The 16,287-nt window shown below is 41.0% G+C and overlaps 1 protein-coding gene across 3 annotated transcripts in view; it reads right to left on the reverse strand.

Annotated features, from left to right (window-relative positions):
- The window catches only part of SECISBP2 (SECIS binding protein 2), a 130,306-nt gene that overhangs the window by 68,203 nt on the left and 45,816 nt on the right, over window positions 1-16,287 (reverse strand). For all 3 annotated transcript variants that reach the window (XM_030193616.1, XM_030193613.1, XM_030193614.1), the window contains exons 6-7: window positions 15,745-15,882; window positions 6,058-6,196 (exon numbers count right to left, since the gene is read on the reverse strand). In XM_030193616.1, the coding sequence (XP_030049476.1) occupies window positions 6,058-6,196; window positions 15,745-15,882 (277 nt within the window). The remainder of the gene's footprint in view (window positions 1-6,057; window positions 6,197-15,744; window positions 15,883-16,287) is intronic.

A 16,287-nucleotide genomic window follows, 5' to 3' on the forward strand; every position in this document is an offset into this window, starting at 1 on the left:
TCTGTCATATCCTCAACCTCTCTCTCTCCACTGCAACTGTCCCCGACACCTTCAAGCATGCTGTAGTCACGCCACTCCTCAAAAAACCATCACTAGACCCTACCTGTCCCTCCAACTACCGCCCCATCTCCCTCCTACCCTTCCTCTCCAAGACACTTGAGCGCGCAGTCCACAGCCGCTGCCTTGATTTTCTCTCCTCTCATGCCATCCTTGATCCGCTTCAATCCGGTTTTCGCCCTCTTCACTCGACAGAAACAGCACTTTCTAAAGTCTGTAATGACCTGTTCCTTGCCAAATCCAGAGGCCACTACTCCATCCTCATCCTCCTGGATCTATCCGCCGCTTTTGACACTGTCAATCATGACTTACTTCTTGCCACACTGTCCTCATTTGGGTTCCAGGGCTCTGTCCTCTCCTGGTTCTCCTCCTATCTCTCCCACCGCACCTTCAAAGTTCACTCTCATGGATCTTCCTCCACCCCCATCCCCTTATCTGTTGGTGTTCCCCAGGGATCGGTCCTTGGACCCCTTCTCTTCTCAATCTACACCTCTTCCCTGGGCTCCCTGATCTCATCTCATGGTTTCCAGTATCATCTCTATGCTGATGACACCCAACTGTATCTCTCCACACCAGACATCACCGCGGAGACCCAGGCAAAAGTATCGGCCTGCTTATCCGACATTGCTGCCTGGATGTCCAACCGCCACCTGAAACTGAACATGTCCAAGACCGAGCTTATCGTCTTTCCACCAAAACCCACTTCTCCTCTTCCTCCACTTTCTATCTCAGTTGATAACACCCTCATCCTCCCCGTCTCATCTGCCCGCAACCTCGGAGTCATCTTTGACTCCTCTCTTTCCTTCTCTGCGCATATCCAGCAGATAGCCAAGACCTGTCGCTTCTTCCTCTTTAACATCAGCAAAATTCGCCCTTTCCTCTCTGAACACACCACCCGAACTCTCGTCCACGCTCTCATTACCTCTCGCCTGGACTACTGCAACTTACTCCTCACCGGCCTCCCACTTAGCCATCTATCCCCCCTTCAGTCTGTTCAGAACTCTGCTGCACGTCTCATATTCCGCCAGAACCGATATACTCATATCACCCCTCTCCTCAGGTCACTTCACTGGCTTCCGATCAGATACCGCATTCAATTCAAGCTTCTCCTTCTTACCTACAAATGCACTCAGTCTGCTGCCCCTCACTACCTCTCTACCCTCATCTCCCCTTACGTTCCCGCCCGTAACCTCCGTTCACAGGATAAATCCCTCCTCTCAGTACCCTTCTCCACCACCGCCAACTCCAGGCTCCGCTCATTCTGCCTCGCCTCACCCTATGCTTGGAACAACCTTCCTGAACCCTTACGCCAAGCCCCCTCCCTGCCCATCTTCAAGTCTTTGCTTAAAGCCCACCTCTTCAATGCTGCGTTCGGCACCTAACCCTTACCGTTCAGTGAATCCAGACTGCCCCAATTTGACTGCCCCTATCGGACCGACCGTTCACTTGTCTATTAGATTGTAAGCTCTTTGAGCAGGGACTGTCTCTCTTTGTTAAATTGTACAGCGCTGCGTAACCCTAGTAGCGCTCTAGAAATGTTAAGTAGTAGTAGTAGTAGTACATGATAATCTTACTCTCTCAGTTTTATGAACTCTGACTGGGAAAACAATGATATGGAAAAGTGAAAAACATCCTGGCAACTTAATGGTGGCATTGCAAAACAAAAACACATCAGTGTTGTAGAGCACATTTTTCTCTTTCAGATGATACTGTTCACAAGCTGATTCAGGCACACTCTTTTTTAATAATTGGCTTTGAACTTTGGTACATTTTACCATTTGCGCTGACAGTGCCAACTTTGAAGAGATCCTGCAGGGCGGTTATAGATGCTGGTTAGTTGCAAATCTGGCAGTAATATGTCCAGCACAAGCATAATGCTTGTTCAAAATTTCAAGTCCGTATCTTTTTTTGAATGGAAGTTGTTGCAGTCTGAATATTGGTCCAAATATGTTCCAATGAGTCGCAACCAATTTTGATGCACACAGGGTCAACTTGTTTGACTGGATTTTGCATCCATAATGTTTAAATGTATTTCATTGGAATTAGCATCAAAAACTGTACAGGATTTGAATTTTTTAGCCACTCTTATAAATGTGTTTAGATTTTATTAGACCCCAAAAATGGCATTTTGGTAAATGTCGCGCACTCATGGACTGACAACCTTTCAGAAAAGGGGGTCTAGATCTGCAACTACTGCAGTTAGAGACCTCAAATTTTGGGAAACTTCGTTTAACACCTGACTCGTGCAACAGATAAAATTTGAACAAAATTGGAGAGATGATGGTGGGAAGGTTTAGACCACTTGGGATGGAATGACCCTACAGGAAACTAACTGAGGATCCCACACAGGATTATACAAAACAGCTGAAAGACCTTATCAGAACATTTCCTAAACAAGTACAGCCACATCTGAAGAAACTCATACCAAACCAGCCTTCTGTGGGCACATTCTACATGCTACCCAAAATCCACAAACCTGGAAACCCTGGCAGATCAATCATATCAGTTATTGGCACACTCACGGAGGAAATATCTGGACTTATAGAGGGGATTCTGAAACCTCTCGTGCACAAGACAAACAGCTTCATACAAGACACCACAGACTTTCTGAATAAATTGAAAAATATCAAGCAATTACCACCAGGTACCCTTCTGGGCACAATGAATGTAGAATCACTACACAGCAACATTCCCCATGCGGATGGCATAGCTGCATGCGAGAAGTTCCTAAAAACATCCACACTGGACCATGAATACTCACCAGAAACTATTACAAAATTAATCAAATTTATTCTAACTCACAACTATTTCCGCTTTAACAATGATATCTACCTACAAATCATGGGCACTGCGATGGGCACCAGGGCCGCACCCCAATATGCTAACTATGTCTGAACTGGAAGAGACATTTCTGAATACATATCAGACCACACCCCTAAAATACTACCGTTATACTGATGACATTTTTATGATTTGGACTGAGGGGGAAGAAACAAACAATTTTACAGTTCTTTCAGTACATATCATCCTACAATCAGATTAAAAGTGGACTATTCCCCAGAAAAAGTCAATTTGTTTTGACACCACAGTTTCAATCAGCAATGGCTACATACAAACATCCATATATAGGAAACCCATAGACAAATGCAGCTACCTCCATGACTCCAGCTTCCACCCTTTACATACAAAAAAATCCATTATTCACAGCCAAGCCACAAGATACCACCGTATCTGCTCTGACCCAGGGGACAGACATAGGCACCTCAAAATCCTGACTGCATCCTTCAAACAGGAAGGCTATAGCCCCAAAATTATCTCCAAGAATATTGTCTCCTCAAAACACCCAGGGAAAATCTGCTACAGTACAAGGAAAAGAAAGCCACGGACAGAACCCCACTTGTAGTGACATACAACCCAGAGCTGGAAAAACTGAGGAAAATCATAAAAGATCTGCAGCCATTACTCCAGGAGGATGAATTACTGAAAGAGATACTCCCATTCCCACCAATGCTGGCCTTCCGACAGCCACCCAATTTAAAACACAAGCTAGTGAGAAGCAAGCTCTCAACAGAGACCCATAAAGAAGTGAATGGCACACATCCTTGCAATATATCCAGCTGCAAACTATGCCAAAACATTTCACAAGACCCCACAATCATTCACAAAGGAAAAATATTCAACATAAAAGAATCCTTCACATGCTCATCTTCCAATGTAGTATATGTCATCCAGTATAAAAAATGTAATGAAGGGTGCTATATTGGAGAAACAAGCCAGATGCTGAAAAAGAGATTTAATTTACACAGACATCACATGAAAATGCCAGTGCCAACCAGGATGTTACCTCTGTGGGACAGCACTTTACTAAGCCAGAAAACTGCACCAGTGATTTTATGGTGAGAATACTGAAAGGAAACTTTATTCCAACAATTTTTATTGATAAACCAGCATGTTAAACACAGCCAACTAATTCAATATATCATACACTGAATACCAAAACCATGCTGCAAAGGGCAACAGCCAATATCACGGATATAACAATTTTCTCCCCTCTCCACTCATCTCTCCCCACCGCCACCCCCTGAGAGGTACAATCATTACCTTAAGCATTAATATTAATAATAGCATAAGCCATACAAAACTGGTCAAAAGTTCAAAAGGTGTGAACAAAATCCTATTAACACTAATCCACCCCTCCAAGGTGAACCTCCCCCCCCCCCCCCCCCACCTGTGCCCCAGGAGGTCTGGACTCTTATGATCTCCCAGAACACTGGACGGAAAGCAACCTACCCTACACTAGTCCCGATCCCCCCCACCCCCTATAGTTTTGCTGACAGCTCAACAGATTAAAAATAAGACATCTACCTCTTGGTGACAGGGACGCCAAATAGGGATTCAAAATTTTCAAAAACCGGGATTTACGCCTAAAAGAGCCCTTTACTTCCCATGCCTCCCAAGATAACAAAACGTGTACCATATTATACTGAAACTTTAAAACAATACAGGAACGTAAGACCTTTGAAGTCAAAATGATTAAATATTTTGACACCCACCAGACAGGACTTAACAAAGATCTGGGTTTTCTAGCCCATTATAAACCATGAAATTTCACTGCTTTGTCACCCTCTGATCACCATGCATATCTCCCTGTCCCTCATCCTCTCAGCCCTCGGTGTTTCTCACCTAGCCTACCCCTCCCTCATTCCTCCAGACTGTCACTGAAATACTTTGATGTTTCACTTATATATGCTGATACTTATCAAAATTTGCTTATTTCTGATCTGACAAAAAGGGCTACCTTCAAAAGCTAATCAAAAATGTATTAAGTTAGTCCAATAAAAAAGGTATCATCTTATTTTCTTTTCTATGTTTTATTTTATTCTATTTCTATTGATTACCTATAAAATATATAAGTAACTGTAGAGAATATGCATACCTCTATACATTCTTCAGAGCAATTGCAGTAAGCTCTGTGTGCCTGTTTTATAAAAAGGCACATAAGTGCCTATGCTACCTTTATAAAATAGGCACCATTTTAGAACTTTGCCATAGGCACCCTGTTATAAAATTATCCCCTAAGTCTATTAAGAGCGAAACTTATACCAAAGATCTTATCTACAATATACTGATCAGATCTGGTACTAAGACTGATAACCTTCTTGACTGGTGCTGGAGAAAATGCAGTGAGAGAAGGAAACTCTGGAACATATGTCGTAGCATTGCCCACGGCTACAAAAATACTGGCAGAATGTATGGGAGCAAGTGAGAACAGACTGGGGAAGACAGGCTAATAATAAAAAGGAATGCCTTTTGGGGGTGATACCAGGATAGAATCTCCAACATGGGTCAACCTACAGGTTTGGGTCATCTACCCATTCTAGCAGCAAAGATGGGAAATGCGCAGAAATGGAGACACAAAGAAGGCCCCTCTTGGGGGATTTGGCAAGGTATAATTCAAGAACTATGATCAACTGTCAAAAGACCTGAAAGGAAAAGGCAAGGAACATGATAAACTGTGGGAGCCTATAGTTATAGAATTTGCACCCTAAACACTTATCCAGGAACACACACCGTTATTGAATCACATATCGTATATAATGCCTACTTTTTTTCTATTTCAAGAGGAACTCGTTCATCTCTGGAGTTAAGTAGTATTTTTTTTCTTTTCCTTTTTGGGTGGGAGGGAGGAGTTGGGTAATTGAAATTGTGTGGTGAGGAATAAAAAAAAGTCATAAGCTACATAGTAAGGGGATGTATATCTACTGCAATATTACAGCAGAACTTGGGTTGGAATTGTGACAGTATACTTGATTAGTATACAACATTTGAACTGTACTTGGTTTTTGTCTTTACCTCATGTGTGATCCCTGTTATTTTGGTTATTTTGGGTTAATCTGTAGTTACTGTTTTATTTTTCAATAAAAATTTAATGATGGGAAAAAAAAGCTTCTTGACTGGATACTCAAATATAAAAAAGGAAATTCAGAGGGTGTGGCTCACCTGACATCACAATAGGTTTGGAAGATGGCTTCTGTTTTTCAGTGTGCTGCCTCTGTTCCAGTGCAGCCAGAATGTCACCCAAATCTAACTGCACAGGAGCCTTACTCTTCTTACCACTGCTCTTATTCTTGGAAGCATCCTGAAAGACAGAACTTGAAAAATAAATATCACTTCACAGGGCTCAAATGGCATGACAATACACTAAAATCATTAAAAAAAAAAAAAAACAACCCTCAAAAGTGACAGATAAGCCTATTTTATTTTCTGATTTTAAGGCAAGTTCTCAAATTCAAAGCAGTGGTATGAAGCCAACATTTTGATCTCAGAAGGATCTAGTCCTTAGTGGAATGTAAGGCGTAGTATGAGAGGTAACGGTGCTGGGCTTGCTGGGAAACAGTGATCATAACATGATCAAATTTGAGCTCCTGAGTGAAGTCACAAAGGAAATCTATTGTAGCAGCATTTAATTTTCAAAAGGGCAACTAGGATAAAATGAGGAAAATGGTTAAAAAGAAGGCTAAAAGGATCAGATGCAAAGGTTAGGACTTTAAATCAGGCATGGACGTTGTTTAAAAATACCATCTTGGAAGGCCAGGCCAGATGCATTCCATGTATTTAGAAAAGTGGAAAGAAGAGCAAACAGCAGCCAGCATGGTTAAAAGGTGACGTGAAAGAGGCTGTTAGAGCCAAAAGAACATTCTTCAAAGAATGGAAAAAGGATCCAAATGAAAAAAATAAGAAGCAATATAAGAACTGACAAGTTAGATGCAAAGCATTGGATAAAGGAGGCTAAAAGAGAATATGAAGAGAAACTTGTCACAGAGGCAAAAACTCACAGTAACAACTTTTTCAGGTACATCAGAAGCAGAAAGCCTGTGGGGAAATCCATGGGGCCATTACATCATAAAGGAGCAAAAGGGACACTCAAGGAGGACAAGGCCATAGTGGAGAGACTGAAATAATTCTTTGCTTCAGTCTTGTAGTGGGATATACTGCCCATATCTGTTTGTACGCACAAGGCCTGATTGGCCTAACTGAGGCCTATGAAGCAAACTCTGACTAGGACAGGAACCACCTCTAGGACAATACTGTCATGGCTTTTACACGTTCCTGCAGCACTGGACACTGACATTCCAAGGAACATCTGCATTTTTCTCTCTAGTGTGAAACCTACAGAGTGTGATTTACCTTGACACTGGTATGTGGTAATTTTGCAAGGCGCCAGCTATACCAGCTCTGATAAGGAGGACCATCACCAAGACCAGAGGCTTCATATCATCTGCATAGACATTCCTGTGCCCAGCTAATGTCAATTACCATCTGGTTACTCAGTGATCCTACTGGACCAAAGCTTTACCATTCATTGCCCGAATACACAATTCATGCCAGCAGTCTGTCTGCTCAGCTCATCCAATCTGATGCACGTGTGATATGATGTGCACTATATGAGGAACACTGACAGAGAAGGGGAGAGACAGACACCTTTCTTTGTTGGGTGCTATTTCACTAGCCAACATGTAGTCCCTCCGAGTACTATAGTTTATTAAATTTTGTATACCACCTACTTCGTAAACAAATTGAGGCAAGGTATAATTCAAGAACTATGATAAACTGTCAAATAAACAAATATTAGGAAAGAGCAAACACACAACTTACACTCATAAAACAATTTAGTATTTAAAAATTAAACCACTCATACCAAGTGTACAGATGCGCAAGAATCAAATCAGCCAAACCTAAAGGACAATTCAATCATCACAGGAGCAAACCGCAATCAAAAGCAAGTTGAAAAAGAAAGGTCTTCATGGCACCACAAAAAGACAGGTAAGAGGTGTCTAGTATGTGGTATTAATATAACAGTAGTATTTGTATACTGCTATAACCGAAAAAGTTCTAAGCAGTTCACAACACTTATTAAGAAGCCAGGACAATCTCCCAGGAGTTATAATAGAACAAAATACACAGTAAACTCTAAATTGTTTAAACAAAGCACATTTCTGGAAAACTTAAGTCTTAAGTTTCCTCCTAAATAAGACATAAGTATCAAACTTGAGAGAAACAAGAAGAATTCTTGCTAGAACTTAGGAGCCTGATAAACCAAAAACAGCATGTGAATTTTTAACCTCTTACATCATTTAGCAAAAAGGAAAACTAAAATGAGAGTTACTGTTGATTCGCTGAGACGTAACCAACAATAAGAACTGCATGCTATCCAGCATATAATTTGGAACTGCACCAAAGGAAATTCAAGAAAAAATAAGGCACTAGCCCTCGTAGAGTCCCACCTTGCTTTCAAAGAGCATAAAGTAGATGGAATATACAGAATTATCAATGATGCCAAGTAAGAAGGAATGTTGCTGCACAGAACTTTGAGAGTCATAGTAAGAACTTTAAATTTAACTTGGCATTCAATTGGCATCAAATACAGGTGATGGAGAAACGGTGAAGTATGATCATAATGATTTGTCTTGCAAACAATGCATGCTGCTGTGTTCTGCAAAGTTTGTAATCATTTCAGATTTGGACTTGCTGATCTAATGGGCTAATCAACTCCCTCACAGGCTCCCTGCTTCCCTGAAGAAAAAAAAAAAAAGTTATGAGTTTTTCCAGTGCTTATGCTACATCCTAGATCCTTTTTGTGTTTTTTGAACGTTGTTCTTTTAGCTAGATTAGATTCTTTCTTCACCTCACCATTTAACCATTCTTGTCGTTTGGCCTTTCCACTTTTAATACAAAGAACACATCTGGTCTGGACTTTCAAGATGGTATTTTTAAACATAAATGTTTGATTTAAACATTTAAACTTTGCAGTTGCTCCTTTCAGCGTTTTTTTTAACCATTTTATCATCATTGCCCTTTTGAAAGTTAAATGCTAAAGCAGTACCTTTCTTTATTGTCTTCACTCCAGTTATAAACTCAAATTTGATCATGCAATGACCACTATTGCCAAGTGGCCCCAACACAGTTAACTATCATACCAATCCCTACATTCCACTAAGGACTAGATCTAAAATAAATCCCTCCTCTTGTCAGTTCCTGAACCAGCTGCTCATGAAGCAGTAATTTTGGAGGTGCTAGTGACAGCTGCTGCGAACAAGGCACACTGAGCCATCAGTAGTGCAGGTGTGAACTTGACAGCTACCTGGAATGAGGATTCCCTTCTGACCAATATCATCTATAAAGTGCCTGGAAGGATTTAAGCAGCACTGATTGCAGTGTGCAGCTGTAGGCACATGCCCAAAGGAGCCCAACATGATTCCTTTGGAGCCCCTTCAGAGCCAGGTTGGAGCCAGAGTTGAAGATTCACTCATTGGAAGTATTCTGATGTTTCCTTGCATCTTGTCAGAGCACTGTTAGAATTAAGTGGAAAATCCTTCAGAGGTATAAGTTTGGTAATTTTGTTCCCTCCACCCTCCTTAGTTGTGAATTATGTATCTTTTAGTATGGGGAAAAGACCTAAAGCTAGAACACTCTCCTGGTGTGGCTGTCTGGAATTCAATGGACAAGCATTCTGGTACCACCAGAATCAATAGGGTCCCCCCCTCCTTTTTTTTTTGTTTTTTTAAACACATCAATTTACTTCAGACCCTCCATCTAGTTTGGGGAGGTCACCCAACTCAATCTCCACCACTGACCTCACCAAAGTCTTGGGGGTGGGCCTGAAGCCTGGACCAGCAGTAGGATATAAGAAGGTCTGCCCTTAGCTCTTTTCACTCTTCCTTGTCCTGTGACTATTCTTGCTCATGAAGCAGTACCCTACCCTGAAGGGTGGGATGTGCCTAGAGTGAAACATTTGGGTCAGCAAGATTTTGAAAATTTTCTAAACAATTGTCAGATATATATCTACATTAAAACACAACAGTCAATTCTGCAGGCCACCAGTGCCAGTGTCATTAAGGATAGTCTGTTTTTCATTATAAATAAGAGGACATATAAAACTTTATTAAGTCTAGAAATGACTTTTGTTTAGAAAGTAATAGAAGGTAATTTTATCACTACCTAAAACTGACTGAAATCTCCCTTTCAAATGTGTATATTTATCATCAAAAATTCTGAAAGAGGGGGAGTTTTGGGGGTTTTTTTTTTACATGTTGCAGGTTAATATTGATTTTGATCTTACAAAGTTTCTTGAAACCTCCCAAGAAGAAGTTCAGATACGTGTGATCTTTTTGGTTTCTTTTGCTTCTGAATTAGATAAAACATTGGTTCTGAATAAGAAAGATTTCCTTTTATTATGGTAAAAACCTTCAGGTATTTCCAGATGAGTAAGAGCTACTCAATTGAAGTAAAGATCTTTTCCTCAGTTGAGGGCTAGGACACTTGCACTGGGAGGTTTTGGGTTTGTTTTTTTTTTTTTTTAGTTCCCATTCAAGTGTCTGGTCTAAACATCTCCATACTGATTATGTATCCTATGATCATTTGCAGTTACATTCTTGATTGAAGTAGAAACAGCAAATGGTTGAGTCTCTTTATTGGAGACTAGTATAAGATGTATTTAAGGGTAGAATATGCAGCATTAGGGATATCTTTTTGAATCCTTATATCTTCTGTGATGCAGGCTTGAAACCTAAGTATAATGGATTATGATGGAGAACAAATTTCATAAAAATATGATTCATCAATTTGGGTTAATCTAATAGAATTTACAACCCTGAATAACTTTGCAATATTTCTGTCACGCAGGGTTTGGCTGAAATGGGTACTTCACTGTCCACATAGAACAAGTGGCACTGGTCTCAAAGCCGATGGCAGAATAGGACATGAAATTAACTTTTTATTATTGGAAGAAAAGCCTTAAATACTTGTCAAACTGAAGTAAGTCTGATGATTTTCTGTTCTCTCCATATAACTGGGACAGCAAATGTCATGGCTGACCGTGAACCTTTGGTCCAAGCTCTCACCGGAAAGTAAGGTTTTTTGTTTCCATAATGAGACTGGGTGCTTCTTGTAGATTTTTGGATGCTGATCACAGAAATTACACTTTTTTTTAATTCTTTTTAACAAGATATAGTTTTCTAGAAACTTACAGAAATTTGTTAGGACACATATGCATCAACATATCACTAGTAAATGAATTCTATTCAGTTTAAATATGACATCATTCAGCCCTATTTTTATGTATTGCTCATAGGTGAAATTGATGAATAGCCAGTTTTTGCATGAACTGTTAAACTGAAGATATCACAAAAATGTATCAGTCATACAAGGTAAGCTTTGCCTCTTTGCGGATAACACTAAAATCTGCAATAGGGTAGATCCCCCCCCCCCCCCCCCCCCCCCCAAGGTGGAGTGGATAACATGAGAAGGGGTTTAGTAAAACAAAGAATGATCAAGAATTTCACAGCAAAGATTTAACATTAAAAAAATGGAGTCATGCATTTGAGCTGAAAAAACACAAGGAGTGGTACAGGAGAGGGTCCTGCACTTTAATTGCAAGGCTTATGAACCAAGCTCCTCCACCCACTTCTAAAGGTGGAAGCGATACCTGATCACTCCTGCCTCCTGTTGTAGAAGTATCTCACCTTAGCTGATCTGGGGCCTATACAAGCCTGAACCACTCTCTTATAACAATATGGGCTCTACAACCGGAGGCCTGAATACATCTGTAACCATCAGAAACCAGTTTTTCACAAAGGAAAAATTATTGCTGGGCATACCATGATGACATCATCCAAGGGCATGTTTACTGCAAATTAGCCTCCAGTTATCTCCTGGGAAGAGTGGCAGAGCGTACCTCACACAGACCATGGCTCCAAGTTTTTAATGAGAATTAAAAGGGAGGTTTGTTACCATCTGCTACTGTCTGATAAGTTTCTTTGCTAATAACAAAGCTCTCTTCATGACCATGACTTCTGCTGGACAGAATTACTACACTGTGATTGGTCCATAGGCATCATCTGATCCAGAAAGATGCCAATGTTGGACTGAAGAGGAAGAAGAGAGAGGAGAAGACCAGAAGACTGGATGGAGAACAGATGGCTGAGAAAGAGCGAGAGACTGATTTTCTAAACACTACAGTGAACTGCATATACCTTGTAACAAACTGACAAGGTTAGCTCAGCTACAATACACGGCCTCACCCGAAAGACTGGGCTATTTGTATCCAGAGTACAGACCTTGGATTTTATTCCTGGACTGAGAGACTCGCTGGGGTTGAGCTTGAGTCTCAGAGGAGGAATCCGCTTCTTTACCATTGGAAGTCTGCCATAAAGATGGCAAGGTGAGATAACAGCATATACTACCCATGGTCAGGGACTAGTTTATCTGTGACAGATTGGTTTTATTTCAGACTGGTGGTCAGTGAATTATTAGCTACTAAGTGTGTATTTTGCACAAGACATAAGTAAGTTCTCATAATAATCCTTAGGATATTAGTTGTGTGATCAGTTGTATTATTACTTATTCTTAGAGTTTTGGCTAATCGTATCTTTGTATATACTTTTGGTGATAATCTATTTTTGGTGGTACAAATCTATTTTTGAGTTGCTTTGCATTTGCCATATTATTTTTCTACCTAATAAATAATATATTTTATCTGTGGCATTGTTCCTTTCATTGGTTCAGCTAGTCAGTCAGAAGAATCTGAGGACATATAAGAGGTATACGCATCCCCTAGAAATTAGTCCAGAATAATTGCTATTTAGTAGTGTTCTGTCAGCCACGTACCTCTGATTATATTTTAGAAGTTCATCTTTCTAATATATTCTTACACTGTGCTGCCACCTTTGAGGCAGCAGCTGACTAATGGTGCATTCTGATGCATTGCTAGGGGTCAGCCTGCTAAGTCAATTCTGGTATTGCTTTATTTGGCAGACTGACCCCTAGCAGTGCATCAGAGCACACCACTAGAAGTCCGGCACCCCCACTTTGAGAGATAGTGGCCCTGGAGGCAGGAGTAATCAGGCATTGCACTACCTTTAGAGTTGGATCTGGATCAGTTGAGGGGGGGAGAAGAGGGAGACATGCTGGCCCTGATTGATAGGACAGGAGAACAAAGAAGACATGATGGACTGGATGGGGGAAAGAGGGAGAATAAGAGATGTTGGACCTGGTTGGCAGAGAGGAGAGAGGGGGGAGAGAGAGAGGAGAGAGGGGGGAGAGAGAGAGGGGAGAGAGAGAGGAGAGAGAGAGGGGAGAGAGAGAGAGAGAGAGAGGGGAGAGAGAGAGGAGAGAGAGAGGGGAGAGAGAGAGAGAGAGAGGGGGAGAGAGAGAGAGAGAGAGGGGAGAGAGAGAGAGAGAGAGAGAGAGAGAGAGAGAGAGAGAGAGAGAGAGGAGAGAGAGAGAGAGAGAGACTGTGGAATAAGCCTAGGCATGGGAGTGCATTCAAGACACAGACCTTTGGGGATGTATGTCATTAGCACACATTGGTCAGATCATGGCCCTATTGATAAAGCCAGGAGTTCTTCAACTGGGGGCTACTTTTTTTTTAAGATACCCCTGTAAATGTGTAATTAAATACCAGTCAATTAAATATGTGTTTTATGAACCGTCCCAACTAACAGCTTTTTTAACAGCAAAAAAAGAAAAAAAAAAAGCATTGGGAGGTCTCAATGTTTAGCTACTACTATTATTTGTTAATCGGTTCCTTTAGGTATGTCAAGAGAAGCAAATTCCTGTAATGTATATTACTTTATAATTTATTTCCATCTTGTAACATCTTGGATCATTTAATGTGGACTTGAGGAATGTCTGGTTAAGAAAATGTAAGGTTATTTTTCTTTTTTTTTTCCTTTGAAATATTATCGAACTAGACTATACTTTTCTGTACAAGTTTTATGCTTGGTTTATATATGTATAAGTCGTTGGTGAGGCCCCACCTGGAGTATTGTGTTCAGTTTTGGAGGCCGTATCTTGTTAAGGATGTAAAAAGAATTGAAGCGGTGCAAAGAAAAGCTACGAGAATGGTATGGGATTTGCGTTACAAGACGTATGAGGAGAGACTTGCTGAACTAAACATGTATACTCTGGAGGAAAGGAGAAACAGGGGTGATATGATACAGACGTTCAAATATTTGAAAGGTATTAATCCGCAAACGAACCTTTTCCGGAGATGGGAAGGTGGTAGAACGAGAGGACATGAAATGAGATTGAAGGGGGGCAGACTCAAGAAAAATGTCAGGAAGTATTTTTTCACGGAGAGAGTAGTGGATGCTTGGAATGCCCTCCCGCGGGAGGTGGTGGAAATGAAAACGGTAACGGAATTCAAACATGCGTGGGATAAGCATAAAGGAATCCTGTGCCGAAGGAATGGATCCTCAGGAGCTTAGTCAGGATCGGGAGGCGGGGCTGGTGGTTGGGAGGCGGGAATAGTGCTGGACAGACTTGTACGGTCTGTGCCAGGGCCGGTGGTGGGCAGCGGGACTGGTGGTTGGGAGGCGGGGATAGTGCTGGATAGGTCTGTGCCGGAGCCGGGGTTGGGAGGCGGGGATAGTGCTGGGCACACTTATACGGTCTGTGCCCTGAAGAGCACAGGTACAAATCAAAGTAGGGTATACACAAAAAGCAGCAAATATGAGTTATCTCGTTGGGCAGACTGGATGGACCGTGCAGGTCTTTTTCTGCCGTCATCTACTATGTTACTATATGAAAACTTGATAGGAAGATATTCATCAGCTCTCCTTTAGTAGTTTTGGGGCTAAAGCGGCCCAGACTTAAAAAACAAAACAAACAAAAAAAAAAAACCATCATTGAAGATTACTGGGCTGCATCGTTAGAGAAGGATCACACCTTTATCACTCGGGGCTGTGCGCACCATCTGCTTTATCCAGCGCAAGTTCTGGCTCTCACATTGAAGTCTTATTGCCAATGTGGCCCTCACTTCAAAAATAGTGACGATCACTGTATAGGAGCAAAAGCCAGAAGAATGCTTGGGTGCATAGGGAGAGGAATGGCCAGGAGGAAAAGGGAGGTGATAGTTCTTCTGGATAGGTCTCTAGTGAGACCTCATTTCAAATACTGTATACAATTCTGAAGGCTACGCCTCCAGAAAGATATAAACAGGATAGAGCTGGTTCAGAAGGCAGCTACTAAAATGGTCAGTGGTCTGTCAAAGAATCTGGGGCAAAAAAGATCTCAATATGTGTACTTGGAAAAAGGTGAGAGGGGAGATATGACAGACATTTAAATACTTCAGTGGCATAAATGCACAGGAGATGAGCTTCTTAACTAAAAGGAGTCTCTGGAATGGGGAGGGGGTATAAGAAGAAGATAAATGGGGATAGACTAGGAGTAATTTAAGGAAATACTTTATGGAAAAGGTGCTGTATACATGTAATGATTTCTTAGTGGAGGTGTGGTGAAGATGAAGACTGACATCAAGAAAGCATGAGAGAACGGAGGATCTCTCAGGGAAAGGTTTGTACAGATTAGTAGATGGTATGGATCGGCAGACTGGATAGGTCAAATGGTCTTTATCTGCTATCATTTTCTCCATTTCTATTAATCATCATTTATTTATTTGGCCTTAAAAAAATTTTGTTCATGAGAACAATCTAATGTTCTACTGCGTAAGTGTTGTACAAGGGTGACTCCTGAAAAACCTACTATAATAACTTCCCTATTTACCTACTGTACCTGAATATAACTTGCTTTGAACTACTACTGAAAAGGTGCGAGATAAATCCAATAAAAGCACATGGTGGCATTCCCTTGAAAAGCAATTATATTAGAAATCTGAATTAAACTCACCACCTGTGTTTTCTTGGTTTCCAATGCTGTTGATCTCTGTGGCTCAATTTTTTTTCCCAGTACTTTATCTGATTCAGGAGTTCGTAGATGAGAAAAATTATAGTTATCATTGAAAGCAGGCACTCTTCCAGTGTAAGACTAAAAAAAGAAGAGAGAGAGTCTAACAACAACAAAAACACTCATTTCACTCTTCTTTGGTCAGTCAAAAGTGAATGGAGTCTGCCTACAGATAAGGTAGAAAAACAAACAAGACACTATTTTGGGAATGAAAGACTTTCAAGAATGTTAACAGAAGCTCTTGAAATTCCCACGCTAATTCCCCTAACCTCAAACCACCATCACAATTCATACAGGATATATTTGATAATGCTTAAGTTACAGCCCACTTGAAACTCACAAAAAGTCTATAACTTGAAAACAACTTACCTTTGTTGTCTCAGTTCTCTCCTATGTTTTCATTTTGTTTTCTCTTGCCTCCCTTTTATCTCTCTTTCCACATTTGATCGCTAGCCCTCCACATCTTGACATTTTTTTGTATTCTAT

The sequence above is a fragment of the Microcaecilia unicolor genome, chromosome 2 (assembly GCF_901765095.1).
Source record: "Microcaecilia unicolor chromosome 2, aMicUni1.1, whole genome shotgun sequence".
NCBI classification, from domain to species: Eukaryota; Metazoa; Chordata; class Amphibia; order Gymnophiona; family Siphonopidae; genus Microcaecilia; species Microcaecilia unicolor.